The 27945-nt window shown below is 46.4% G+C and overlaps 1 protein-coding gene across 1 annotated transcript; it reads right to left on the bottom strand.

Annotated features, from left to right (window-relative positions):
- Positions 1 to 3090: 3090 nt before the first annotated feature.
- Positions 3091 to 23175, bottom strand: EMP1 (epithelial membrane protein 1). The gene is made up of 5 exons (XM_081250070.1): positions 23021 to 23175; positions 8329 to 8441; positions 6291 to 6390; positions 6036 to 6176; positions 3091 to 5348 (listed from the first exon to the last, which is right to left on the bottom strand). Exons 2-5 carry the CDS (start codon positions 8404 to 8406, stop codon positions 5182 to 5184), a joined length of 486 nt encoding a protein of 161 aa, XP_081106196.1. The 5' UTR covers positions 8407 to 8441; positions 23021 to 23175; the 3' UTR covers positions 3091 to 5181.
- Positions 23176 to 27945: the final 4770 nt, after the last annotated feature.

The raw sequence follows: 27945 nt of genomic DNA, 5'->3' as shown, positions 1-27945 counted from the left end.
AATTAAGTCTCTCAGGCAGAATACAGAGATTAAATGAACAGGGGGTCAAGGAAAACCAAGCAAACAAACAAACAAAAAAGAATATTCACTGGACTAGGGAATCTAAAGTGACCGTTGACCCTTAGGAGAGCGATCGTTTTGGAATAGTGAGGGTAGAAGAGAATCTGCTTGAGTGAGGCTGTAAAAGAGCCAGTAAGGAGTCAGGCTGTAAAACCATGCCCTAGGACCAGGTGAGAGGGCCTTTCCCAGGCCTGTGCTTTATGGCTCTGCTCTGCTTGTCCTCCAGCCACACCCCTACATGGACAAGAAGTCCTTGGGCTTGGAGCCAAAGGAGCATACCCACTGGAGCCCACATGCTCCTTCCAGATTATTTTCTGATTATCCAGGACCCCAAATTCCCTGCCCAAACATCCCCAAGCTCATTTCTAGACCTCCTTCCCCTGGGCTTTCTCTCAAGTCTAGTCCATACAGAGGTCAGACCATGTCATAGGTGTGCACACTCTTGGACCAAGAAATGGCTGAGGGGTGGCCATTTGCAGGATGGGGAAGGGGTGAGGACTGGTTTTGCATGTGTGAGGCTGGGGTCTCCACAGTAGTCATGCACTCAAGGTCCCTAAGGATGACGGATGGAGCCCGAAGTGAAGGGTAAGGGAAGCAGGCTGTGAGCCAGAAACCCGGTACCAATCTCCCCTGCAAAACCATGTTTACCCCAGAACCCCAAGGACTCTGAGAATTCTAAATTTGATCCTGACCTTCTAGGTATATTTATCAAGGTAGAACAGTAGAACACACTTTATTTAGCAGCTCATTAACTTGATATGTAACTTATAAAGATTTAGACGTGGTGTGCAGACCTCCACTTGTGCTCTTACTTGGGGCCCACACATGTCAAGGTGAGGCCTGGTGGAGACATAGATAATAAGACACACTTTCAATAAACGTGAGTGTGAAGAGACAGCAAGAGGTAAAGTATTCGGGTAGAAGGGAGTGTTTTGTTTTGTTTTGCTTAAGACAGGATAAATTTAAACATAAGTTACCCGCAAGAGAACACTTCCAGTAGAGGGAGAGAGAGGTTGGAGATACAGGGAAAAGGGGTGTACCAAAAAGTATCCTTAAGGAACTAACAGCATGGAATTCAAAAAATGTGGGTGGGAATGGGAACGTCCAAGGAAAGGCCATGGGAATGAGTGGCTGAAATGAAGTTAAACTGAACAATTAAGAGTCGTCTGCATCGATCTTTTACCTGTCCTTCCAGGAGCGCTGACAAGCATTAAACACAATGAGAGGTAAAGAATTTGAATTACTCTGGAGAAAGAAATTCGTAGAGTCAGTTCAAGTATGCCATGTTGAAGTGAGTTTGGTAACTTGGTTTATGGAAACAAATCTGGGTTTAAATATTACGGCCAGGATGATTTTAACTTTTTTAAAATAAGGTGACCAAGTGTCAGATTCATTAGTGTAATCTATGTCACTCATAAATCCAGTACTATAATTCTCAAAACCTGATTTTGCAATGCCTGGTTACCTCAAGAGCTATGGCAAAAGTGTACCCAAATACTCAAAACAGCTTTACTTTTTTTTTCTATTTCAATCAACTTGTGTCATGTCAGGCGTCAGAATCACCAACTGAAAAGTGTATCTTTTTAATACCATTTTTTTAATGCAATTTATTTAAGCTAAAAAAAAAAACCCCAAAGAGTTCACCCATTTCTCCCAGCCCCCAGCCCCACCTCTGCCGACCACATGATTCACCTTAAAAATTATAGATATACGTGCCCTTTGTCATTATTTTACGAGAGGGAGGAAAAGTTGTGAAATCAAACTAAAAGAGTAAGGTTTCATCATTTTCAAAAGCCTGTCAATTATTATACTAAGGAGTTAGAATCATTCTAAAGTTCCTAGGTAAACTGGGTTTAAGCTATTGATATGCTAATAAAAGTGGGAAAATTAAGATTGATTCTAAACCATGAGATCAGAGAACGGAACAAGCAGTCCTAGCTTAAGAACACCCAGTTTACAAAATTATATATGTATATTTATAGCCAGAGTCATGCTAAATGCCACGTTCTCCTATATTCAATGGCAAACTCTGACATGACTGGGGAAGAGTGATTCCCAGGCAGCCGTATGTCCATCTCCCCCTGCATCAGATATACTCCTCTTACCATGAAGGGTCTGGAGGGGCAACAGAGGGTTCCAGGCTCCAGAGTTTAATGAACTCATTTCCCATTGAAAACAACAATAATAGTCAAATCATTATTAAACTTCTTTTCCAGGCTAGACTTACAAAAGTCTTTTGAGCCCATATGATAAGTAAGATCGTTGTAAATTGTCTCTATGGAAAATATGCTCTGAGGCCCAAACAATCAGCTTAAGAAGATAGCTTTTGGAAGTGACTCATAGAGGTCTCTAAGAAGCTATCAATAACCGATGCGATTTGATTAATTTAATTTAAAATATGTTGAGGTCTTATTTTCGGGTTCCATTGTGTCTTTTTTTTTTGTGCATTACTCTGTGTGCCGTTATTTCATCCAAGACCACAGGGGAGTGAAAGATGGCCTGCTCCACATTAAAACCACTCTTATCGTATTAGTGTTGACAGGATGCTGGGGTACACAGCACCAACCCTGTTTTCCACTCTTCATTCTGGTCCTTTCTGTACCCAGAAAGCCTCAAATCTTTCCTTCTCTCATAGAGTCCATACAGATTACGCCCCGGGTAATGCAATGAATGGGCTCCTGCAAATGTATGTGACACATACCATTGTGAATTGCTTTATATGTTGAAGACACATTACAGGAGTTTGCTACTTCAAAGAAAATTTACAAGTATCTCATCTGTTAATGTCATAACCCATTCTGATTCAAGATAATAACCTCTCTCTAATGTATTAGCTTATGAAGTTCCATTTTTTGCTTAAGAGGTTTAATTAAAGCAAGATAAAACTATACTTTCGGCTCCTGAAAGTAGCTTAATGTCTCTGATAAATGCCAACTTGTCCAAATCGAACTGATTGACAACTTAATTAGGAATAAATGTCATTATCATCCATATTTTTCCTACATTTTTTGAAAGAAAACATTCACACGGTGAAGGGAATCAGAATCTGTTTTTATATGCCTAGAGTTATAAACATTTGTATCAAAATATTTACAATTATAGTATATGAAATACCAATCTATTAAAGAAGAAGCCAAATACAGTACTAGAACAACCCACCAACGTAATGCAAATTACATGAGACATAAATGGCACAGAAACAAAGTACAAGACAAGGGAATACATGGTTCACTCCAGTCACAGTTTGACTTTTTAACACAATGCTAGTATCTCTTTTGGCTGTATCTGATATGTAAATCTGCTTCTGCACTCAAGACAGCCTTCTAAAATCATGTGACCATTAAATCATAATTTAAAAGTTCATCATCCCACAGTTTTTGCTTGCCAACCAATTTACCCCACAGCCCAGATTATTTGGTGGCCGGCTCTCAACATTCCCCTAACCAGAATGAACATAGAGAAATATACTTAGTAATAGTCCTTTTACATAAATACCAGCAACTGTGGCATAATAGCTCCCCAAAAGGAAACATATATAAGAAACGGGATGAAGAGGGAGCTAGAAGATGAAAAGTAGGCAAGATGTCTCAGATTCTCCCTAGGGTAGATATTCTCAGATTGGTAAAGGAAATGTCTTCCACCAAAAAAATACCCTTTAGCCAGAATCTGAGATGGCTTAAAATAGCTGCGCCAGGCCAGAGCAATGCCTGCTTAACCAGGAATACCATACTAATACCATACTTCTAAGTCCTATATAGAAACACTCTTGTAGCAGCAGATGAGCTCAATTACCATCTGACTGGGAACCACAAGAGCTTTTAGGGTTTTTTTTTTCCTTAAAGAAAATATCTGCCCATCACCTATACTTTTATTTCTCTCACGGAAATTTTCTTATTCTCCTGGAAGCACAGACACTCTGTTCTTATTGTGACTGAAATCTAGTATGCTTAATACTTGACAATGATATAGCACCTTTCATCCAAGGATTTGTTGTTTGGTTTTGGTTTGTGTATATTTTACGAAGCTTCCAGAATTGCCTTGCCTCACCTGTGTTGCGGGATAGGCAGGACCTCTGAAAGGCAACCCCTCCAGCTCATGTCAAAGCTAGAGCTGTCTCTGAGCCTAGGAGCCCTGATCCCCAATGCGGCTAATTAGATAAAACTTCCTCAAAAGTGTATAATTTAGAGGGAGAGTAACAGATTGTGCTGCACGGGTCTTTGTCCATCTCTCTCACGTTATATACTTAAAACAAACATTGATTGCATGGAGAGAGGTTCCTAATAACATAACTCTAACATAACCCTGCTATAACACTGTCCCTTTTTCCCACAATTTGTGTGGTGCTTCCACCACTGAATTGGTCGTTAGTGGCTTTACAGAAACTCCAGAGAGCTGCCCTGGCCTTAAAGGAGAGGCCAAGCAAAGTCTGTAGCAAGAGGTCTCCACGAGGGACAGCGGTGTGAGGTCTAGTCTGGGTTCTGCCCACGCCCCAGGCCTTCCACTGTGAAAAGTTCTCTTTCTCAGTTTAGCTAACACACCAACTTAGCCTTAATCACTATCTCTCTTCCTCCCATTTTGTCACAAATACCACAGAGCTAAATCTCTGTTCCAACGAGGGATAATGGCTCACTGGCCAAAGTCCTCCCACAGGGCCCTTCAGATGGTGCTGTTTTGCTTTGGGTCAGAAGGGCAGGATGGCTTCCAAGCCTGGCGTATTCCGCACAAGAACAGTATCTGCCCTTGCCGGGACTTGTACCGCTACATTAACTAGGTGCAGGAGGTCTGAAGACGGAATTCACCCTCGGAAGTAGAGCCAGCAATGTGGCAGCTGCTGGGGCCCCAGGCAGTGTATGTAACTGATAACAGCTGGAGGCTGGAGGGAGGCCCTCTGGCCTGCATCCAGGGAGCATCCGTCCCAGCCCACGGCTTTCTCCCGGGGCAGGGGCTGGACAGTACAGGACCCCCTCAGTTATGTTTGGGTTTCAGCCCCTCCCCCCTGCCTTCCCCTCCCCCCAATTCCCTCTCTTGGTTTTCCCTGCTTAGCAACTTCCATTCCTCTCCCAGATTCAAGGACTCCCTCCTCCCCACCCCCACCCCCCAGATTCCCCAATAACGTGAGCCTTATTTCTTTCTCAGGACCAGATAGAGAATGCCGATGATGAAGCTGAAGCAGAAGCAGATCCAGGTCAGGATGAAGGAATAGCCGTGGTGACTCCCCGGGTACTGGTTTATAGAGCTGTTCGCATAGTGATGAGTGTAGATAGAGGCCCCCACCAAGATGCACAGCCCTGCCGGCGAGAAACAACGATTAGCTGTTGGTTTGGTTTCTTAACATGAAAACCAAGAAAAAGATTTTATAATTTTAGGAAGAGCCTATTTCCCTCATGGGCGATGGGAAAATGAACTCGGAAATTTGACCCCCAACGGTAGTTCTGTCGATTTGCCCCAAACCAAGCTTGATGGCTGTGTTGGCAAATCAGAGGTGTTCGAGTTCTCACATCTGCACTGGTTTGTGTGGCTGAAACACAGCATCTCGGGTCCACCCCTCAGCCTTCCCATCTGAACCCCAGCACACAAGGGCAGGCTGCCTGAGGGATGCAGAAGAACGTGCCTTCCACCAAACTGTGTGGCGGGGGGGGAAGAATTAACAGGAGAGTGGGAACGGCAATCATTGCAGGCATTCTGGCAGCGGTTTCATCTTTCTAAGGAATCCCACATCCCTGCCCCCTTCAGGGGTCTTGTATACAAGTGCTACTGATGGGCGGACTCCAGCCACTTGGTAGCTGCCCGGGAGCCCAGGTTTCAACAATGAAGCCTACGAGGATTCTTATTCCAAGCAGCTATCAGGGGTTCTCCCAAAGAGCACAAATTGTGCAAGGCGGTTTCACTGCCCCACGTGCTCAGCTCTTCAAGCTGCCGGGAGCACCCATGGTAAGATCTATGGGCAAGCTTTTTCTGGGTAAGCTGATACTCACAGCACACCAGCATGGTGGCCCCCGAGAGGAAGAAGCGGTTGCCTTTCTCCATGGTGAACAGCTGGAACACGAAGATCACGAGGGAGATGACGGAGAAGATGATGGACAGAATCATGAAGGCCTGCACTGCCTTGAGGGCATCTGTGGACACAGGGTGGGGGGAGTGAGGGTGTTAGGCTACCCAGTCCCCGAGGGACTGGCCATTTTCCTAAGCGCACGAAATGTCAGCACTAAGTACAATATCTTTGTACGCACCTTCACCGCTGTATGACAGGCTGTCACTGCAGTTAGCAATGGCAGTACAGTTTTTCCAAAGACCTACTGATCCTGTTCCAACATCTGAAACCATCCAGGCCTGAAATCAAAAAGAAATAAAGGAACTCTTCTCAGTACTCTGTAATGACCTATACGGAAAAAGAATCTAAAAAAGAGTGGATATATGTATATGTATAACTGATTCACTTTGCTGTACAGCAGAAACTAACACAACATTTTAAATCAACTATACTCCAGTAAAAATTTTTTGAAATAAATTTTTAAAAGAAATAAAAATTTCTTTAAAAACTAACCCCCTGCTTTGAAACAAAAGGAAACAACAAATCACCTTGTGTCAGGACCAAATCTTAACCAAGACTCCATATTTAGCGATAAACATGGTTTATTTCCATCTCTTGGTGGAAATAAGGTCTCACTAAAACTGAAGTCACAAAGGTCCCAAGAAAAAAGAGAGAGAAGAATGTGTGACCAAGGAAAAGTCACCTCATTCTCTGGGCTTCACATACCTCATCACTTTAAAAAAAAGAAAAGAAAAGAAGTAATTCAACCATCGAGATTTAAAATTCTAAGGCTCTAAGAAATGGAAACCCTGGGTGAGGAAATTGGTTTCAAGGAGGCACAATTCATACACCCCACCAAGATTGTTTCATGGAAGGGCCTGGCTAGAGGGGAAAAAAGTTAAGGAAAAATGTCCAACTGGAAAAAAGTAAGAAACATAAAGGGCAACGAAGAAAAGAGCTGAGTGATCAATAAGCCACTTTCATCTAAACAGAAGGATAAACCTTGATCGTCACAACATGCAAAGTAATTCCATAATAACATAGTCTAGCCACAGCCTTCCTGTGGCGGCAGCTGAAAGTAGAAGAATGACCAAAATGTGTTCCCCGAGGCTCACCACAGTGCCAGCAAAACAGCTATCCTTCTGGGATGGAAAACAAACACCCAGCCCTGTCTACACAGAGTGTCTGTTAAAATGAGAGTTATTGGAAAAGCAGGGCCAGGATGTCAAATCGCCTGCCTGCTCTTGATTTAATAAACAACTCTGTGTCCAGCCCCATATCAGAAGCTGATCATTCAGATATTCAGCAATCAGCATCCACGAATACAGTTTGAAGTTGTTTATCGGACCTGTTATCCTGAGAGACTTGGAGGGCAGCGTACAGAACGGCTAAATTAGAGTCTGGAGGAGGCCACATGGGTGAGCGTTCTGGCTCATCACAGTGCTGCTTCAGTTAGCCTTGCCTATAATTATACCCACCGATGTTGGCAAAACTCTGAACTTTAAAACCCATTTATCCTTCAACTGTAACAGGGACCTAAACAGGTTCTGGAACCATCTTTTTCTGTCTAGTGATGGATGGCCTTGGTTTTTAGGTCCAAAGGAGCTAATCTTGTTTTTTTCTGAGAAAAGCACAATGGACCCTGCAAACTACCACTAGAGGGCAGAGTAGCCCAAGGTTCAGAGAGAAGAGCCTGTTGCTGCCTCCATATTTTTAGGTTGTTTCGTTGGAGTTAATTCAGGGGAATCAGGTTAATCTTGCGAAATTCCACTCTCACATGAGACTCTCTGCCCAGATCTTGAATCTGGTGGTCGGGCCACCAAAGTGTCTTATGATCTCATTCCCATTTCTCCTTCTAATCAAGGTCCCCAGAAGGAAGAGGAGTTCTGCCCTGCCACGCAGGTGTCCGCATTTTGCCCTGAACAAAGCCTGTCCCTCCCTGCTGGGCTCCTTGACCGGCACACCTAGAAGGCGTCCCAGAAACCCCACCCATTTACCCGTCCTCCAAGCTCCACCTCCACTGAGAAGCCTCGCTGTGTTCTCCAGTCTGGCGGGATCACTCATGTAGACACTTGTTACTTAGTTGTTTGAAGTGCAAGTATGTGTTTATTTTTTTCCATGACTAAACTGTAAATTCACAAAGGGCAGGAATTATGGCTTAAATGTCCTTTGTAGCACTTTATGTAAATATGCAAATAACTTCCAAATGAGTGAATGAACAGAAGAACACGACTCACATTGGTAATGGTGGAAACAAATAACATGATGACGGTGGCAATGTGGACCACAAAGATACTGGCCAGTAACACCAACATCTTGGCTTTTTGGTGGCTTGGGAGTGAAGAGAACTCTGAAAAGAAAGAACAAGAAAGGGAAAGGAGAGGTTACTGTCAGATTCAACACAATAATTCAGCTTCCCCACCTGGGTGGGCTAGCTGCTAAAATCAGGAAGATCTTCAAGTAAAAACCATCAAGATTTCATCATAAATTCCTGCAAACAACTAGTGAGCCCAGTTCCCCCAAGTACCTATTCATCTATTTAAATAGACCTAAACAGAAACAGAATTCTGCCTCTCAGGTATTTATATACTCATCCTTCTGATACAGCCTGTTTCAAAACAAGAAAATTTTATGGTAACTTATCATTTTATTTTGTTTGTGTTTTAGAGGCCAAAGTAGGACTTTGGTTTTTAAAAGGTCTTTCACAGCTGTAATTTCCAGGTCTCTGTGCAACAATGTCATATAAATTTCTATTTGCCACGAGGGAAGTGTCCGCGCTTCTATCAAACTGCTCACCCAGCAATTTTAATCGAATTTTCCTCAGACCAGCAGCTATTACTCAATGCCCAGAGACGGAATGGGCTACTAATTTGATCCCAGATGAGATATAAAACGTGAGAGCCACAACTTCTATTATAATAATGCTGTTCGATATTCAATAATTATAACTACCTAATTACAGTTTAATGGTCTGATCATCTACCAATGGAACATTTTAGACTGGTATTACTGCACCGGAGCCTTTGGGCTGTGTCATGGTAGGGACTCTGCTATTGACCTGGGGGCATAGGGTTATATTTCCTATGATTCAATATGACAGTTCTGGGGGCTGGATGCAGCTTGAGAGACTAGCAAATGTGCCTTTGGCTTGTGCATGACATTTACCCAAATGCCAATCCTTCAGGACTCAGTAGAGCAGATGGGCAAATGCATCCATCACACGGTGGGTGGAAGGATGGGGAACTCATACAGATTAAGAATGTGCATGGGAAAACAAAAGCGTTCAGCCGTCATCTCAGCAGAACAGAAGACAGGAGCCCATGGGTCATCCAACCTAGAAAATAAAGGAAGTGTGAAGGATGCATGAGAGGGCAACTATTCTGATTCATGTGAGCCACAGGCGTGCTTTGTCACTCACGCCCAAGACAGTTCAGAGGCGGTGCCGGCTCGGGGACTTCAGAAGGGAAGGGCTCAGGTTATTCACACCCTAGGCAGGGTGGATGTGTGGCTGTCCCCTCCCAGGGAGGAGTTGGCGGTGCACATCCAGTAACTGTGTCCCACTTCTCTCTCTCTCCCTCCACCTCATTTAATTGAAGCTTTGAGTGTGCTTGAGCCCCTTTCACATTGGACCGGGTATTTACAGGAGAGCACGGATACATTCATTCCAACACTTCGGATGTTTTTGATCTCCTCTCCTTTACCTCATCAGGCACTCAGAATCTAGAATGACCTACGGTACCCCGGGGACCTTGCTCTTGACAGGCTAGGAATGAGAGGCAGACACTGGCCCCCACTGCCCACCCGACCCATTCCAACCCCCCCCCCCCACCAGCGCCCTCCTTCCCCATCCGAGCACTTCCTGCCACCTAGATTCTTTTTGTAGAAATGTGTCCAATGGAACTGTGAATGACCAAAATGATGAAGTTTATCCTGCGGCTTAGGGGAGAGCTTGGAGCTTTCAGGCCTGCTATTAATAATCTCCCCACACATTCAAATGCACTTTTGCTTTTCTCAGGTCCTTGCACACTTCCTCAATTTTCTGCTTGACTTTAATGCACAGTGAAAAGAGGTTTTTGAATTAGACAGAGGTTGAGTTAGAATCATATAAAGTTGTTTGACCTTCCAGTCTCAGTTTCCTCCTATGTAAAGTGAGGGTTGCAATGCTAATCATACAGGGAAATGTGAGGGTTACATTGGATCATATATGGAGAACTTCCAGCACAGTGCCTGGCACATGGCAGATACTAATGGGGTCGTTTTCGTTGTGATTATTAGTATTACTATTATTATTATTATTATATGAAACTGAGTAGCTGGCACCAAACCAACCCAGTCCATCCGTCACCAGGCTGCCCCATGTTAAGTGCCAGTAATAGGATATCTGCTCTCCAGCTCACAAGGCAGTGTGTATAAAATCATTTAGGTCGTCTTAGAAATTGTCTATATGCCTAATCCTTGCCCCTTGAGTGGGAGGACCACTAGGAACACCCCCTTAGAGATGAGGAGGAGAAACCTCACTCTCCTCAGACCTGTGCTAGCCATCCTCCCGGCACCCCCAAGATTCACACCATCACTAGATCCTGATCTCACCCCTCATGGAGAAAGGAACAGGCATGAATTAATTCTCTGAATGCAGGGAATTAAAATATTATATAACGTGGGCTTCCCTGGTGGCACAGTGGTTAAGAATCCGCCTGCCAGTGCAGGGGGTGCATGTTCGATCCCTGGTCCGGGAAGATCCCACATGCCACAGAGCGGCTGGGCCCGTGAGCCACGGCTGCTGAGCCCGCGAGTCTGGAGCCTGTGCTCCGCAATGGGAGAGGCCACAACAGTGAGAGGCCCGCGTACTGAAAAAAAAAAAAAAAAAAAGAGTAGCCCCAGCTCGCCAAAAGTAGAGGAAGCCCGTGTGCAGCAACGAAGACCCAATGCAGCCAAAAATTAAAATAAATAAATTTATTTTTAAAATATTATATAACAAGTCATGTTTAATCCTCCTTGGGCTCTACAAATGACTTTTTTTATTCCTTTGCTTCTAATTTACAAACACCCTCCTCCTAATAGGGGTTGAGGGACCAAAGACAGAATATAACACACCAAGTGAGGCCTCTTAACTGAGGTCGAGGAAAATGTTCTGAGTCTCCTCCCTTACATGCTGTTGGGGATCCAGCAGTGTTTTCCACCTCCTTGGATTGGTCTGTAACCCTCCAAAGTTGAGTCTGATTCCTTTCGCCCCGGCTCACACTGTCCATTTTGATGACTTGGACATAATTGCCTTCCAATTACCCTGCACCTTCACCGTGGCTGGTCCACTGCACTCCCTGGGCGTGCGAGCTCCTGGCCAATGGCTCTCACTTCTGATCTAACCCACAGCCCCGCCTGACCATTATCCCCCTGCGGGGTGCAGGCAGGAGTGAGTGGCGGAGTCGAGCAAGGAAGCGACTCTCTTTCAGGGTAGTTAGATTCTGTAATCATGCCACATCTTTTCACCAAAGAAAGGAGCAAAATGTCTTGGATTAGCAAGCGTTCTTAATGCACGGAACACACAATTCTCTCCACTTTTGGCTGCTGTATCCAGCCGGAAGTAGGAGCTGCTTAGCTGGAGCTATTGTATAACACATATAGTAACCTCTCCATTTTTCATGGCCCCAAATTTGTCAGGTTTTTATTAGTATCATCCATTGTCAGCTTAGAGGGGCTTCCTTTAATTTCAGTGGCTCTCCCCAACACATTTGGAAACAGAATGAACTGTCTTCTTAAATGTCTGGCCTGGATCATCCCTAGGTACTCAGTCCCTATACTAGAGGCCCCCCAGCAGATGAGTGGGGACCTATCAAGTAGTAGAGTGGTTTGGGTAGAAATAAAAGAAGACCCCGTGGACCACGGGGTCCACCCACCCTTCACAGGCAGGGAAGATTTCTGAGAGCCTCATTCCCTGGCCTCGTGTGTATCTTGCTTCAGATAAAAGCGCCAAAAAGAGACCATTTCTGAGCATTTATACCTTTGAAAGTATTGGCTGCTACAACTTTCTTTCATGGCAGTATGTTTCACTAAAGCAATAACTGAGTTCTCTCTCCCACCTCTCCAACATGCTATGGATAGCACGCACCAACGGAAAGCAGACCCCTAGTCATAGCCAGGCAGCTCAAACCAGGCAGTAGAGGATAATGGCATGGAGGTTCTAAGGAGCTGGGTGCCACACCTTCCTCCCAACAGAGCATCGGTGCTCGGGAACATCCCAAAGTTTGTCACATGGTTGCTGGGACTTCCCTAACAACATGATCTGTGATTCTTGGAGTTGGACCCAGGCCACCAGAGCTAGTGAATCCACCACATTCTCAAGGGGTAGGATGTCCACTGACTGTTCTATGTGGGGTGCCAGGAACACATTTCTCTACCCACCACTGGAAGCAGAGTAGGATCGCCCCCTTTACCCTCATTTACCCAAGGGGACAGGGGTGGTCAGGGCTCCGTGGGGCTGGGTGGGAAACTGAGAAAAGCAGAGGAGGCATGAATGCTGATTCTAGAGAGAAGTGATCATTAAGAGAAATGGAGGTTAGCGACGTAGAGCCACACACAGGCTCTCTTTATCCCTTTCCTGTCCTTCTTTCTGCCCTAATGGACAGGCCCGCCGGTTCCTTTTCCACCACCGCCATCTTTGTTTCTGACCACGCTTCCCCTGCTCTTTCCGCATCGCCCAGACCACACTAGGGCCGTGGTCTCTTTACACTCCTGTCCCCGATACAAGCCTCACAACCACTGACCATTCTAGATCTGGATGAAGTTCTTTGCTAATAGGACATTTATTACAGTTAGTGAAAATGAGCCTGAAGATTACGGTTGCTGGTGAATGGAGCTGTAAATGACTAACTAATGTTAGGGAGAAAGAAAACTGCCCTCTCTAGTTGGCTCCGTCCACTTAAGTCTTTATTGGTTTCTTGCCTCCCTCCTATACCCAACCCCCCCCCCCAAAATGAAAGAATCAAAGGGACATATCCCTGAGACTGCCTTCCTCTTTGCCTTTTTCAGGTAGCCTAACACTTTTAGGGCGTTCTGACCAGGAGAAATTAATCAGGCCTCTGTGGACACCTTTCTGGTTCTGATGGGTAACTCATACTGCAGAGACTTTGAGAATCATTGACTTCTAAACAGACAGTTGAGATGTTAGTAATTTGCCTCCGTGATTGCTAAGCTAGGGGTCAGATAACTTTCTTTCTGCCCTGGAGTCTGTGTGTTTATTGAGCAGCCACCAGAGTCTAGGGGAAGCAGTGCTTGAGGGTGGTCTAAGGAACAATAATTGGGAACAATACAACAGAATAGAGCTCCCGAAACCTACTTCTCCCCCAAAGGAAGTGATGGAAATCCTCGGCTTGAGTCACTGAAGAACTCGCCAGAGACTGGGGGTGTCACATAATCAGAAACAGGGATCTGGGGGTTGTGTGAGTAATGGGGGAGTCCCACAGAGCTCAAATGTCTGTGATTCACTTGGAGTGTGTTAGAGTCTCACAGACAAAGGCAAAGTGGAGGCATCCTCTACCAGATGACACAATAGAGCTTTCTGAGAAGCCTGTGGATCTGGCTGGCTAGCCAGAAGACAGTTTAGTCATTTCCCTGGCGGCTGAAGACAGCCCAGGCTTTTCTGGGGAGACAGGAGCAATAATGACCAAATGCCAAAGTCCCTCCCCATCACTCTTTCTTCTCATCCCAGTGTTTTTTTTTTTTAACACCTTTATTGGAGTATAACTGCTTTACAATGGTGTGTTAGTCTCTGCTTTATACAAAGTGCATCAGCTATACATATACATATATCCCCATATCTCTTCCCTCTTGCATCTCCCTCCCACCCTCCCTATCCCACCCTTCTAGGTGGTCACAGAGCACCGAGCTGATCTCCCTGTGCTATGCGGCTGCTTCCCACTAGCTATCTGTTTTACATTTGGTAGTGTATATATGTCCATGCCACTCTCTCACTTCGTCCCAGCTTCCCCTTCCCCCTCCCGTGTCCTCATCATCCCAGTTTCATTGCTGAAAATAACACAGTCAGGTCATGCATTCTTCCTCCAGTATTTACCTCCCGTGCATCTTTACTTTCCACTCTCATTGTCATTGTCCAGCTCAGGACCATCAGCCTCTCCCGTGATCCTCTCTCTGAACTCCTCCCTCTTTTAAGTACATGCTCTGTGCCACTGGGTTATCCGACCAAGTCACTCCTCTTCTCAAATCTTCCAAACACACCACCACCCCACCACCAATCAGGAAAGAGGATCCAAACGCCTCACGCTGGCCCTGGGAACCCGAGGAATTTTAAACCCAAACAGAAGTAGTCATTTTCCTCCCGTTATTAAAATCACTGGTGTCAACCTGCCTGGTAACAGAATTATTTGTGGAAATGTTTCACTCCCCCGCCCCTAAGATTCTAAGTTCCTGAAAGGAGAAGCTTGTCTATGACAGGTACCAAGTATCTGTTCAGCGAGCAAATAAATGAATCAAGGAAGGCAATATTTTCTTTTCTGTGGAAAAACAATCCATGTCAAAGTAACTGAAGTCTTCATAAAAAACAACAGAATTCTACAGAGAAAATGTTTCCCCCTTTTTTATATAGGTGAACTTTAGTCCTGTATTAGTTTTAGAAATTATTTATATATTACTGTAACTATGTATTGAACATCTTACTACAGGCAAACTCTGTGAATATTTCCCGAGTATCTTTTTTTTTTTTAATTCTTATTTATTTTTTGGCTGCATTGGGTCTCGGTTGCTGCGTGCAGGCTTTCTCTAGTTGTGGCAAGCGGGGGCTACTCTTTGTTGCGGTGCACAGGCTTCTCATTGCGGTGGCTTCTCTTGTTGCGGAGCACAGGCTCTAGGCGCTCGGGCTTCAGTAGTTGTGGCATGCGGGCTCAGTAGTTGTGGCTCGCGGGCTCTAGAGCGCAGGCTCAGTAGTTGTGGCATGCAGGCTCAGTAGTTGTGGCTCGCGGGCTCTAGAGCGCAGGCCCAGTAGTTGTGGCACACGGCTTTAGTTGCTCCGTGGCATGTGGGATCTTCCCGGACCAGGGCTCGAATCTGTGTCCCCTGCATTGGCAGGTGGATTCTTAACCACTGCGCCACCAGGGAAGTCCTCCGAGTAGCTTTGACATTTGATATTCAAGGTTATATGTGTGTTTGTTCCCTTTTATTCAAGAAGAAACAAGAAAATGCAAAGAAAAAATCTTAAACTTCTAAATACTATTTTGTGTATTTAACGTCCCTATCTACCTCTTTAAATTACAGAATCTCTGACTGAAAGGGGGCTTTAAAATTCCTCCCCAATGCATGAAACTCATTTATAAATCTACACCAAGGAACTACCTAAATCATGCTTAAACTCCTCCAGTCACGGGGAGCTCACTACTTACCAAGACCCCCTTCCATTAGAAAGGTCCTGACAACACATCAGAGGCTGCTCTTGACAAGGACCACCTTGATCTTACTTCTGCCCTTTGTCTAATGCTTCCTTGTTAGCATTTTCCTAAAGTGGTCACTTTTCCAGCAGAACTTCCAGGTGATCAGAGAATTAGCCAGAGGACATCACCTGAGATCCCCAAATCTCACTAAGTCATAACACTGTCCTGAGATGACCCGACTGATGGACACACTCTGTCTTTTCACTGATTGATGCTTTCAGTGAAATCCCCATCTCTTTCTGGGTATCTGCAGACTTTGAAGAACGTTTTCTCAGACCAAGACACAGTGCTTTCTCCAAGGTACAAGATGAAAGACAAAGCCACTGGTCGTACGATCCTGGTCATACGATCTCCATGAGTCAGCCCACATCTGCCCATCTTCCTTCGTGGCATACCCAAAACTGTGGCTGTGCTTCTCCTGTGGACACTGTGCAGGGTGGTAGCATGAATGAATGCCTTTCTGTCCTATACACATCAGGATCATTTTGCTTTTGCTGGTTTATTTTGATATGTTTCTTTCCCACTGAGGATCATTTGGGTTGGCAAAATGAATGTCCAGCAGAAAAGGAAATACTCTCTTGGGGAGCAGCCGTAGAGGATGTATCCGGAGGAGGAAAAGGCTGGGATTAAAGGCGGGGCTGAGTGGATGAGACCTTGGATGAGCTTTTCTGACCATTGTTGTTGTTTTATGTCAAGTGTACTTTTCCATTCTAAATATTGTTTTTATGTAAGGGTGGGAGAGGGGGGCATTAATTTCTCCGTGGGAAACATGTGGAGAAAAAGAATCCTGAAGGGCTATTTCCTCCTGCTTCTGGATGTCTGATGTTTGGTGTGGAAGGAAAGAATTTCAAGCTGTACCTCACTGTATACACGTCATTCCAGGGTCTGATGTTTTCAAGTGCACAGGGCGGTTTTTATGACCAAGAGAAACATCAGCAATCAAGTAGCAAAAGTAACAGGAATCTACACGCTCCAAAGAAAACAACTCTTTTTTCATGGTCCTGAGGGTAAGGGGACTGCACCTCTCATGAATGGGGGTTTATTACAGAAAAGGTGATGTTTTTCCGGCACTTCTGTAGACTAGCATGATTCTCCCATAGTTAGGGATGAGGAACTGGGGGTGGGAGTAGGAGGAAGTTATTGAAGGGGAACAAAAAAAGAAAGAAAGGAAAAAGAGCACCTATTTGAAAACCAGATTCTCATAAAAATTCTGCCTCTGACTAACTGCTAACTTTGGGAAAATAACATACCCTCTCTGGACAGTAGCTCCTAGAGAGACACAGTATTGAGCAGCAAAAAGAGCACAAGTTCCAGATTCAACTCCTGACTGCACCACTTAAAAAAAAAAGTTCAGTGTTAATGAGGTATAGTTGACATATAAAATTGTAAGCTATTCCAAGCACGTTGAAACTCCAGCCCGTTTTAGCTGTGATCTGCAGACCTCGTAGCCTTAGTGTGAGGGCTGAAGGGCTCCTGCCTGACACAGAGCAAAGGCTGTACAGTTGTTGGTTATTCTTTGTGTTCCTTTATGGAAAATGAGAAGCTCGGCCCAGCGAAATGGGCTTGAAGCTTCTCGGGCAGAAACTGAGGGTCAGCAACTCTGCTAGAAGCAAACAAGCAACACGAAGCTTGTTTTTCCAAACATTCCCAAAGAGAATAACCTCTCTCTCTGGTTTTCCCTGGTCCTCTTTTGTGTCGGGGAGTGGCTAGATCTGGGGAACATCTGCCAAGGCTCAGGCCAGACCTGGGCAGCCCCAGCCCGTGGCCCCGGCCCCGGCCCGCAGCTGCTCAGGCCATCGGGCAATGTCCCCTGGGCGAGGAAGGAAGCTTCCTTGTCTTCTGCCCCTAACAAAAGAGGAGTGTTCTGGCGGCAAGAATGTCTCCGAGGGAGAGGTTGCCAAGATAATAACGAGGGTTTGGGAAGAAAATCAAGGTGTGGCCCGGCCCCAGGGGCCCTTGGGTGGGGGCTCTCCGACAGTGGGTGGGCTGCAGGCTTTGTTGCTCTTTCTAAGGGCAACTGGCTGTTTAGTGGCTTAGCAGGGCTGAGGTTATTCAGTCCAGTTCCTCGACAGAAGAGGAAAAGCAGGTCTCCAGAGTGAAAGCAGCGTCAGGATGAAGCCCACCCCCTGGCATCTTCCAGGTCAGGCCTCCTCCACTGCAGCACGAGCTTTTCTCTCCTACGTCGGGGCAGAAGTTCTAGAACTTCTACCAGATCTCCCCTTCACTCTGGTCCTCCCACCGCCTCCTAGTTAACCAGAGGGTCAGCACAGCCCCTCAAAAGAGCGCCCTTGGAAGAAACGAAGGGCCTTTGGAAGGACGCTGCTTCTCCCCATTAGGTTGCTGAGAGGGGCCACCAGCTGAGCCTGCCCCGGCCAAACCCGACTCCGCTGCCACTGCCAGCCCCAGACGAGCTTCAAACCTTCCATCCTGGCTCCCACGTACAGCACAAGCCCCCCTCCCCAGCGAAGCATGGCGGGCAAAGGGAAGCACGAGGTCTCAGCTTCACAACCCTTTCTCTGAAATAAGTGTGGACCCACCTGGCTGGTCCGAACCCTGGTTTCAGGAGCGGAAACCTCTCCCCGGCTCCCTGCACCTAGCCTCCTAGGCAGGGTCTTTGATTATTTCAAAGAAGACATCAAAGTACCCAGGACTTCGTTCTGCTGTCAGCCCTGATAGGACCCTTCGGAAAAGGGAAGAAACGTCCCCGGGGAAGATCACCACCCTGTTGGCACAGATATTCGATGGAAACTCAAACGTTGCATCCATGAGCAACAGAAGATTCATCATGGCGGGGGGGGGGGGGGGCGGCGGGTGTTGGGGGGAGACAAAGAAGGAATACTTGGCCCTAAGGACTGTCCCGAGGCACTGAGGGAGGGAGTCAAGAGTGCAGCATCTTCACACTTCTGCCTTGTTCTTCCTCCTTCTCCCTGGCTTCCTCTTTCCACTTTCTCCCTCTTCTAGACCTTTCCATCTGCCCCCCTCCTCCCCCGACACACAGGCCTAAGGAAACCCACACGGTCCCCTTGCTCCCCGCCCCCTTCCTCCTGGCACCTCCCCTTTCCTCGTCAAGGTCCGCTCCCCATCAGCTCTCATGCACACCTTTGCGGCCGCACCCTCCTTGACAAGAGGGTGGGGCTCCTTTCCCAAGACCAGCTCGTCACATCTCCCCGAGCCTGGTCTGGCTCCTGGCGGATCCCCTGCTGTTGTCAATATCCCCACAAGACTTCGCTAGCCTGGCCCTGCTTATCTGAGCAGGTGCTTCTCGGGTTTCACAAATCAAACCTCTTACCTTTCTTCCGAGACCTGGGTGAATGCTCACTGCTACCCGGCGGTGAAGCCCGCGGACCCGGTCCCTAAGGGACCTCTGAGTGTATGAAGCCAAGGAGCCCGCCTGGGTCCTCCGACCTCCGTGAGATGCCTGTTCCCATGCAACACGTTGCTTCATTTCACTTTCCTACCAGTGTTTACGGATTAAGCTCGCTGTTAGCATGAGCCAGGGGATTTCTCACAACAAGAATGGTAGGATCTTAGAACAATAGGGTCTCAGAGCCACAAGGGGCCGTGGAGACCACCAAGCTCAGTTCCCTCCATCGAGAAGACAAATGTCCTGCCCACATCACACAGCAGAGTCGAGACAAGACGATGGCCCCTCGGGCCTCCTATTCAGCCATCCTGCACCTACCCCAGGATTCATGCCACCGATTTCAACCCAAGTCCAGCAGGTTCTCAATTTTAATTACCCCACTGGAAACGAGAATTCATGAAACAGGCTCGGGAAATATGAACGCTGCCAGATCCACGTAAGACCGATGGCCCCAAGAATAGAGGAGTCCATTTTATCTCCAGAGAAATGCTATTTCCACAGCAGGGAAGGAAAGGTTGACCCAAATATTTTGTTAAAAAGGGAGAGAGAGACACAGCAATCCCCACAAGGGCTTCTACTTTTATCCTTGTGCTTCAGTATCAGCAGATCTCCCAATTAAATTGAGAGAAATGACTTGTAACTGAAATGTTACAAAGAGTGGTCTTGAGACATGCATGTTTGGGGAGTGGGGTTTTGGGAATTCAAGCAAACTCCTAACTGGAAGCGTATTTGGGCTCCCTTGATTACTGAACAGAAATCCAGGGTCATCTGGGCAGAACTGGAAAAAAGTATTGGAAAAGGGACATTTATGGTCAGAAAATTCCAGTTCTACGTTAGTTAAGGATTATGAGCTCTTTTCAAGGGATTGACATCCAGACTGCCCACCAGCAATTAGATCAAGGGGATGTTGATTGGCAGCCTGTTCCTGTAATTACTATGACAGGAGGTTAACAGTGGAAAGGTGTGGGCTGCATGAACTATGGACCAAGTTAAGGGACCAGCCCCAGAAGGCCAAGTCAGAAGCCTGTGTTTCTGGCACTGGATTGATTTAACCATGACCTCGTGGTAGTAACTGGGTGTGTCCCTCTGAGTATGTATATCTGAGAGTCCCAAATGGCTCTGAGCTTTTGTGCTAGGCATACACATATCTATGTGTATACATGTGGTCGGTTCAAGAAGGAACCATATGCATGTGTTTAGAAAATGAAGGACCTCAGGATCAGATCACTTGCATATGGATGACTATGCGCACAGTTTCAAAGCTTCGAAAACACTCCCTGCTCTTTCTGAATCTTAGCTAGTAATAATAATAATACAGATGCATCAAGTTTTATCCATTAAATATTAAATAAGGGTCAAGTGTTTAGAGGATAAGTGGCCTTGGATGGATCAACAACAATGAAAATAGAATGGGTATTTTCAGCACCGGAGAACTAGGAACAAAGTATAGGAGTTATAGAGAAGCCAATTTTGCTGGATCTAAGAAACTCTAGTAATTAGAGCTATCCAGCAAAGGTGGGTGAGCATGGCAGTACCTTCTGAGGTACCAAGCCTCTTCTCTGGCAATTTTAGGGAAATGTAAAATTCCCATCCGTCCAAGGTGGTGTGAAAATAAGATTTCTGCATATGGCAGAGAATGAATGGGTTGACCTCCAAGATCCCTGCCAAACTCAGGGCACAAAATCAAGGATGAAATGCAACTAGATTTGCCTTGTGCCCTTTTCTGAGGCCGTTTTTCGGGTCTATTCCCTGTCAGGCTCTGAGGAGTCTACAGAAAAGCCATTTTGCTTCACCTCTAAGCCTTCTAGGTCTCTGACTGCTTTCTCTCCGCTGGTCCCAAGGGGTCTGGTACCAGCTGAAACCCCCAGAGCCACCGAGTCCAAGCCAAGAGGGTCTGCATGCCCCAGGTGGCCTCTATGGAGCTCCTTCCCTAGGTCCCCCAGAGTTTGGATGTCCCTGGGAACTGGATGGGCCAAGTCTGGCCTAGGAGGGAAGCAGGAAGAGTAGAGAAAGCCACAGTCTTTTCTGCGGTCTGTGGAGGGGACGTCTTTCCTCTCCTAGAGGTTGCCCTGTACTCCTGGGAGGGGGCCAGCATCTGCTCTGGGATGTGATCTGCCCTGGGTTGGTCCTCGATGGCCTTCTGCCAACTCCCAGAACAGTGTCCTACCCTCAAACAATGTAAAATCCAGGGGGTCCTTGGACCAGGACGCCAGACCGGACATCCTGCGGCCCTCCAGACAGCGCTCCACGCCCGCCCCAGTCCTCAGAGTCTGGGGTGGAATTTGATCCACCTCTGAGGGCAGGAGGAAAAACGACCCTCCCGGTTCAGTCTTGCCAAAGATTCACAGCTGAAATCCACAAAAATTCCCTCAGCCACGGAACTCTCTCACTACTTCTTGGAGGAAGAGGGGAAGGTGGGAATCAGAACTGCATTCTTTAAATTGCCCTCAAACTCCAGGCAATAACACGCAGCACACGTGCTCATTTATAAAACTCCAGCATAAAGTGAGATGCCGCACAAATAATGAATTTCATGACGATGGTTTACGCCCCCAGAATTGTCAGTGTTGTCTATTTGCTGACCAGTTAAATCTAGCTTATCAGTTTTAACCTGCACAGACTAAAAGATTTGTACTAGCTTCCTAGGATACCACTACCATCAACTTAATAATGGCTTCCCTAATCCACGTCCATGTAAACTGGGAAATAATCAACATTTCAAGCAAAGGTGGGAGTTCCCTGCATCTTGAAAAGTTGCCCCTGCACTAACTTAATCATTCCCTTGAGGGCAATTTTACCAGGCGCCTTGCCTGTACCAGGTACGCAGGCTGATTACTTTTGAATCTTCTCTTCCTACGAACTACATTTCTAAAGAAAAAGCCTCATTTCATCAGACAAGCTGAATCCTGTCATTCTCCTCATCTTGTTTACCTGGGGGAAAAAATACACCAGTATCTATGTTGAAATGGGCCACGCCTCCACCAAAATGCTAACCTTAAAAAAAAAAAAAAAAGCAAATAGAAATCACTCGTCTTCCTTTTCCAGATCCCTTTCATGATTAGCACGAGTGTTTGCATTTGTACAGCCATGTTTTGGAAAGAGTGAGAAGATAAATGTTCCAAAACAATCACTGCCTTCCCTGCAGAAAAAAAATCCCACATCCACCTAAATAAAAAATTATTTTAACATTTCTGAGATGCCATATTTTCACTCAGCGCTAAAATTTGGTGGTTTCTGAAGTGAAAACACAAAGCGATCTTTTTTACAGGGACAGATGAAGTTCCCCCGCCCTCCCCTCCCCTCCAAACCCAGTTTCCCTCCTGCTTCTCCCCATCCTCCATATCTGGCCAGAGAGAGAGTTCTGGAATCCACATCAGGCTCCCAACTTCACCAAAGGCACCCGTCCTGCGTTTTATTTCAAACTCCACTTGAAAGAAAGACTTTCCTCTTTCTCCCTCTCTCTCTCCCTCTAACGGTTTTCTTTAAACAAACCAACCCCCTCCTCCTATCCCGTGGAAAGAAAAAATATTTACACTTAAATAAAAGTGAATGAACAAGCCAAAGGACGGCAGTCAAAGTAACCACGAGAATAAACTGAAATGCAGATCTCTATCCACCATCACCCCCAAAAGACCAGCAAACAGAGAAACAGTTCAAGTCCTGAAGCACTTTGAGTCAAAAACAGGAATTGACAACATCGGGCAAGCACGCTCTGTCATTTCAAAGGTACGTCGTGGTTCCTCCGTAAAGAAAACCCATGAAGGATAGGCTAGTGGTATCCTAGGAAGCTAGTACAAATCTTTGGAATACCCTGTTCCAAAGTCCCTTCTCCCATCACACTTAGAGAACAAGAATCCAGTTCCTGCAAGACCTAATTACAGCCCAGCCCCCGCGATGGCCTCGACCCCCCGGGGCCCCCGTCAAACTACATTTTACTGAACCTTAAGGGAAAAGTTGTCTCGGTGCCCACATATAGCCAAAAATCCGAAGGGCTCATTTCAAAGAGTCATGGAAAAACAGCAGAGGAAAAAAAGAAAAAGCAAAGCTTCGGTGAGGTCACAAGGAGGAGAGCAGTGGGAAGGAAGGAAAGTTCTCTGGGCTTCCCCACAGCGTCGGCAGCTGTCCTACCTGAGGGTCCAGCGACCGAGATGCCCAGAGTGACAGGAGCTGGTGGCAGGCGTCCGCTCTTCTGGAGGTTTGTGACCGCAGTGAGGGGAGGGCTGGCCTTCCGAGGTTATAAGTTTCCTGCGCTGGTGTGCTGGGGTGTGTGATGGGCGGTTTCTTTTCACTGTGCTTTTAAAGGAGTTTCTATGAATCAGTCTGGCTTAAAAAAAAAAAAATGTGTTGGAAAGCTACGCCCTGCTAAGCTGGCAGTCGATCAAGAGAGGCTGAGAGGGAGCCATCAATTCAGAGAAGCCAGTTTAGGCTCCCCGTGACTCAGACACACAGACCACAGTGGAAAAAGGAGTGACATGGCTTCAAATGAGTAACAGGAGTCACACAAATAGATCTGTTTACCGAAGCCCATTCCTCCTCATCAAAAAGGAGACTTGGTTACCATGGATACAAGCAAAACACAGGTGATCTGCCCACACTTTCATCTGGGGGTGGGGGGAGGGACAGGGAGGGGGACAGTGCCCTGCCCACTGACATACTAGCTAATCATCCCACCAAATGCATCCGAGGCTGCTCACGGTCAGGAATGATCAGATTTACTTCTGATTTGCTTCCCTGCCTGACCCTGGGCACCATCCTGGGGGTGGCTGGGGATGAGGAAGGGGACACACCAGGAGCCCTCGGAACCCGGCCTCTCAGTGGTGGAGAGCTGGCTGGCTGGCCCTTTAATTACGCTCCGTGAACGCCCAGCCAGACTCCTCACGTTCACAGTCGAGAGGAAGTCGTCTAGTTAAGAACTTTGCTCTCTGACCTCCAGGTGATAACCCCCTGGACCTTGCTCCACAGTTGAGCTCCTTGGGCATGATCATCCCAGCCACCTCCCTGTCTCACTCCTCTGTCACTCAGCAGTGGAGTCGGGAGTGGCCCCAGAAGTCGTGTCATCCCAAGGCCAGGCGTCCGCTGGAGTCCAGAGCCCAGCTGCTCCCCACTTAGCTATGTGACTGCACGCCTCCATTTCCTGGGGCCCAAGTGGGGTAGACAGTACCTCTTATGGTGAGAAATACACGTAGGGAGCATATAACAACACTTGGTGCATAGTAAGCACTTGATAAATATTAACTAGAAAGAGTATTTTACCGAAGAAGGAACCCAGGCTCAGAAAGGTGAAGTAATTGATCCAAGGAGAACAGCAAATTAGCAGGAGCAGCTGCATTCCAAGTCGGCCACACCCAAGCAACTCTATTTCTGCTGTTCACTGCTGTATCATGACAACTTATTTCAATTCAAATTATTCTCCTAGAGTTATTTATTGATCCATCCAACCAATGCATTTGCACATAGCCATGCACTAGGCACTGTTCAAAGCACGGGGTCGCGGATGTGAGCCAGATCCCTGTCCTCCTGGAATTTATATTCCATAAAAGAATAGAGGGCTTCCCTGGTGGCACAGTGGTTGGGAGTCCGCCTGCCGATGCAGGGGACACGGGTTCGTGCCCCGGTCCGGGAAGATCCCACATGCCGCGGAGCGGTTGGGCCCGTGAGCCATGGCCTCTGAGCCTGTGCATCCAGAGCCTGTGCTCCGCAAGGGGAGAGGCCACAGCAGTGAGAGGCCCGCGTACCGAAAAAAAAAAAAAAAAAAAAAAAAAGAATAGAGAAGGGACGGATGACTATTCAACAAAATGTTTATAAAACTAGATGGTAAAATCACAGGTGAATTTTTGTTTCTTTTGGGTCACATTTCTATATTTTCCAAATCTTCTGCCATGAACCTACATTTCTTTGATTTTTAGGAAAAAACATTTTTTAATGGATAGGAGGGAATATTATCTGAAATGAATAATGGGGAAACAGCACCCACACACGCACACACACACGCATACACCATCACTCATTGGATACTAAAAATGTCTGTTTGAGAAAAGCCCCTCCCAGCAGTGGGTTAAGAGTCCCGTGATCTCTGAGCAGCCTAAGCCTCGAGAGTCAGGGTGTCTGGTGGAGAGACCTGGGAACCCTCACGGCTGTAAGTGCAGAATGAAGGCACAGCCTACCTGAGCTGCATGCCGTCTGCCAGCCCAGCCCACCCCCAGGCCTTCCCCATCCTTTGTTGGCTTGCCTTTCACCTCCAAGGCCTTCTGCAAGTTTCAAACTCTCCCTTCCCCCAGCAGCATGTGCAGGGGGGCTGGGTCCAGGGCTAGAGTCCAGGGATGCTGAGGAGTATGTGACCTGGTTGCATTTTTAAAAGAGAAACCTGGGGCTTCCCCTTGAAGGGGACGCGATCTTTCTCCTGCTTCCCTCTCAAGACGAACCGAGGAAAAAAGCAGAACCTTCCCTTAGGGTACTCGAGCACAGGAGTCATTTGGTCCTTCTGGATTCTTGGATTCCCACACTGGGTCTGAAAGGGAGAGGCAGTGGGTTGAGAAAGGGGTTCTGAAGACAGAACGCAGAAAATGGTTCTAGTTTTCCTCTCGCACCACCTGGCAAGGGGGTCAGTGAGTAATCTGCCCTCCTGCAATTCAAACTTAAAGTGAGTCCATGTCATAGCCTTCCAGGTGGGCCTAGTGAATCTCACATTCCTTTAAACTTCTGGAGATGTTTAGGGTTTGGAGAGAAAATGTTAAATGCTTTGATCTCTTCACACACACACACACACACACACACACACACACACAGCGGTTGTGTAAATACACTCGTCCCGTGGTATCCACTTGGGGGAGTGGTTCCAGGACACCAAGGATACCAAAATCCATGGATGCTCAAGTCCCTTATATAAAATGGCACAGTATTTGCATGTATACGCACATCTTTCCATATACTTTAAATCATCTTTAGATTACTTATAATACCTACGGCAACGTAAATGCTAAGTCAACAATTGTAAATACAAGGAAATGCTACACAAATAGTTGCCAGTGCACAGCAAATTCAAGTTTTGCTTTTTGGAACTTTCTGGAATTTTTAATGTTTCTGAATATTTTCGATCTGCGGTTGGTTGACTCCATGGATGCAGAACCTTCGGATACAGAGGACCTACTGTATTTTTAAAAGATAAATGCCAGCCCAGGATTTCTAAAGGCTCGCAATTAACCCTTGAAATGCCACTGGGCTCTCTTTATAAAGTTATCAGGTCTGGGCAGGAGATTGGATCTGTTCTAGCTGAAGCTCCAGCTTACTCTGGCTCTGGATGTGATTAAAATATTAAGCCTGATTCTTTTCCTGGCCGTGAGCCAGACAGTTTTGAGACTGCAGATGGTAAAGTGTTCAGGGATCTAAAACCACGTGGGACTGGAGAATGTCACTCTCTCTGGCACGTACTGTCTTTTCAAACCATTCAGGGTAATCTACCTTTCTCCTCTCTGCTCCCATTTCCCCTACTTGGATTAGACACATTCATTTTCCACATGGGTAAAGAACTGGGCAAAGTTTCATTTGACCTCTTTAAAGCCCTAGAAAGGAATGTCCCCTCTTGCCCAGTGCCACAGCATTGCATTCACACACAGGAATAAGCCCCCTCCTTCTGAAGCAATAGGCATCCACTTGTGGCACAATGCCATTTGGGGCAGACTTTTGAGTCTGAACTGGCGTAAACATTTTAGATGGATGTGTAAATCCAGGGCTCTTCAGGACAAGATACAAGGAGAGACCATCTAAGGTAGGTCTGGCCCCCTCTTGCCCCCAGAAAAGAAAACTAATAATAGCCTGAACTTGATTTTGCTCAGTTAGCTAAAATGAATGTCAAGCATGTTCCCCAAAGCTATTATATGTGCAGGGGATGTCAATGTTAATTTTAGAAAACACTGCTTGAAAGGTAAATGGATTGAAATGAAAGTTACATAGTATCTTCCAAAGTCAAATGAAAACTAGTTTGAAGTTTGAGGATTTACCAAAAATGTCATATTCCTCCCTCTTTCCTTCTTTCTGCTGTGCTCCTATTTCTCCCACAGGCTGTTTCCTTCCTGCTTTTATTGTTTACTTTCTTAAATTCCTCTCAGTGAGCTATTTCCATATAATTTCATAAAATGAGAAGTCTCTGAGTGCCCCCTGCATCTTCCCCTTTCTTGTCTCTGAGCGAGCTTGTCCTGAAACTGCTTTTGAAAGACAACACTGATGAAACTCCAAGAGCTTCCAAGAATACGGGCTGTTGGCTATTTCCCATCTGAGTGGAAAGTCTCACTAGCAGAGCAGTGTGATGCGTGTAGTTACACAAGAGGGAGGGCTGCACTGACAGTGACATCTGAACTTGGAGGGAGAAGTGAGCCATCCCTGCCACCTTGGACAGTTACCAGACTGCTACTAATCGCTGTGATCAGTTCTTCAGGCAGTTGGATGTGTAAGGATGGTCAGAATGGCTAAGAGAACAGACCTCCTGATCCATGTCCCCTTGGTTACAGATTCATAACCAGAGAAGAATAACAAAGAAACAAATAAGCAGTTGTGACCAAAATAAAAAAGTGAAAAGATACTGCCTTCTTCCAACTAATGCCAGCTGTAGTCCGTTCTGGAAGGCAGCTATTAAAGGTATGTCACCTTCTCCACTTGACCTCTCATGAATACATTATTCCTACCGCTTAATGGACCATGTCAGGTAAAGGGCTAAATAGTTATAAGGAATTAAAGACTGACTATCCCTCCCTTTGCCTAGAAGGCAGCAAGCCCAGGGGATGGATGCTAACTACATACCCTGTGTTCCCCAAGTAAGGGAATCTCACGTCCTCCTTCAAGATTTTCGCCTTGAACTCAGGGGTTGCTCAGAGCACCCTGCTCACTAAGCCCCCGCAGCTGTGAGAAAAGTATTTAAGACATATCTTTAAATTTGCCTGAGGAAAATTGTCAGGGAAGGGGGCACAGAGCTGGACAGCCAGCCGGGGGGGGTCTTAGAATGTGTTTCCTACTGGGGCCATGTGGTCAGCAGAGCCCACAAGACATAGGGACCCTCTCGA

The sequence above is a fragment of the Mesoplodon bidens genome (assembly GCF_964165515.1).
Source record: "Mesoplodon bidens genome assembly, chromosome: 11".
Lineage (NCBI taxonomy): Eukaryota > Metazoa > Chordata > Mammalia > Artiodactyla > Ziphiidae > Mesoplodon > Mesoplodon bidens.
This window is presented reverse-complemented; position numbering and strand designations above follow the sequence as displayed.

What these genes read in the sequence shown, in the direction of transcription:
- EMP1 (XM_081250070.1), bottom strand. Translation starts at nt 8,406, where the DNA reads ATGTTGGTGTTACTGGCCAGTATCTTTGTGGTCCACATTGCCACCGTC. An exon ending in TTGTTTCCACCATTACCAAT is followed by an intron (nt 6,391 to 8,328) that starts GTGAGTCGTGTT and finishes TTTTGATTTCAG; the next exon opens with GCCTGGATGGTTTCAGATGT. An exon ending in GGCCACCATGCTGGTGTGCT is followed by an intron (nt 5,349 to 6,035) that starts GTGAGTATCAGC and finishes TCTCGCCGGCAG; the next exon opens with GGCTGTGCATCTTGGTGGGG.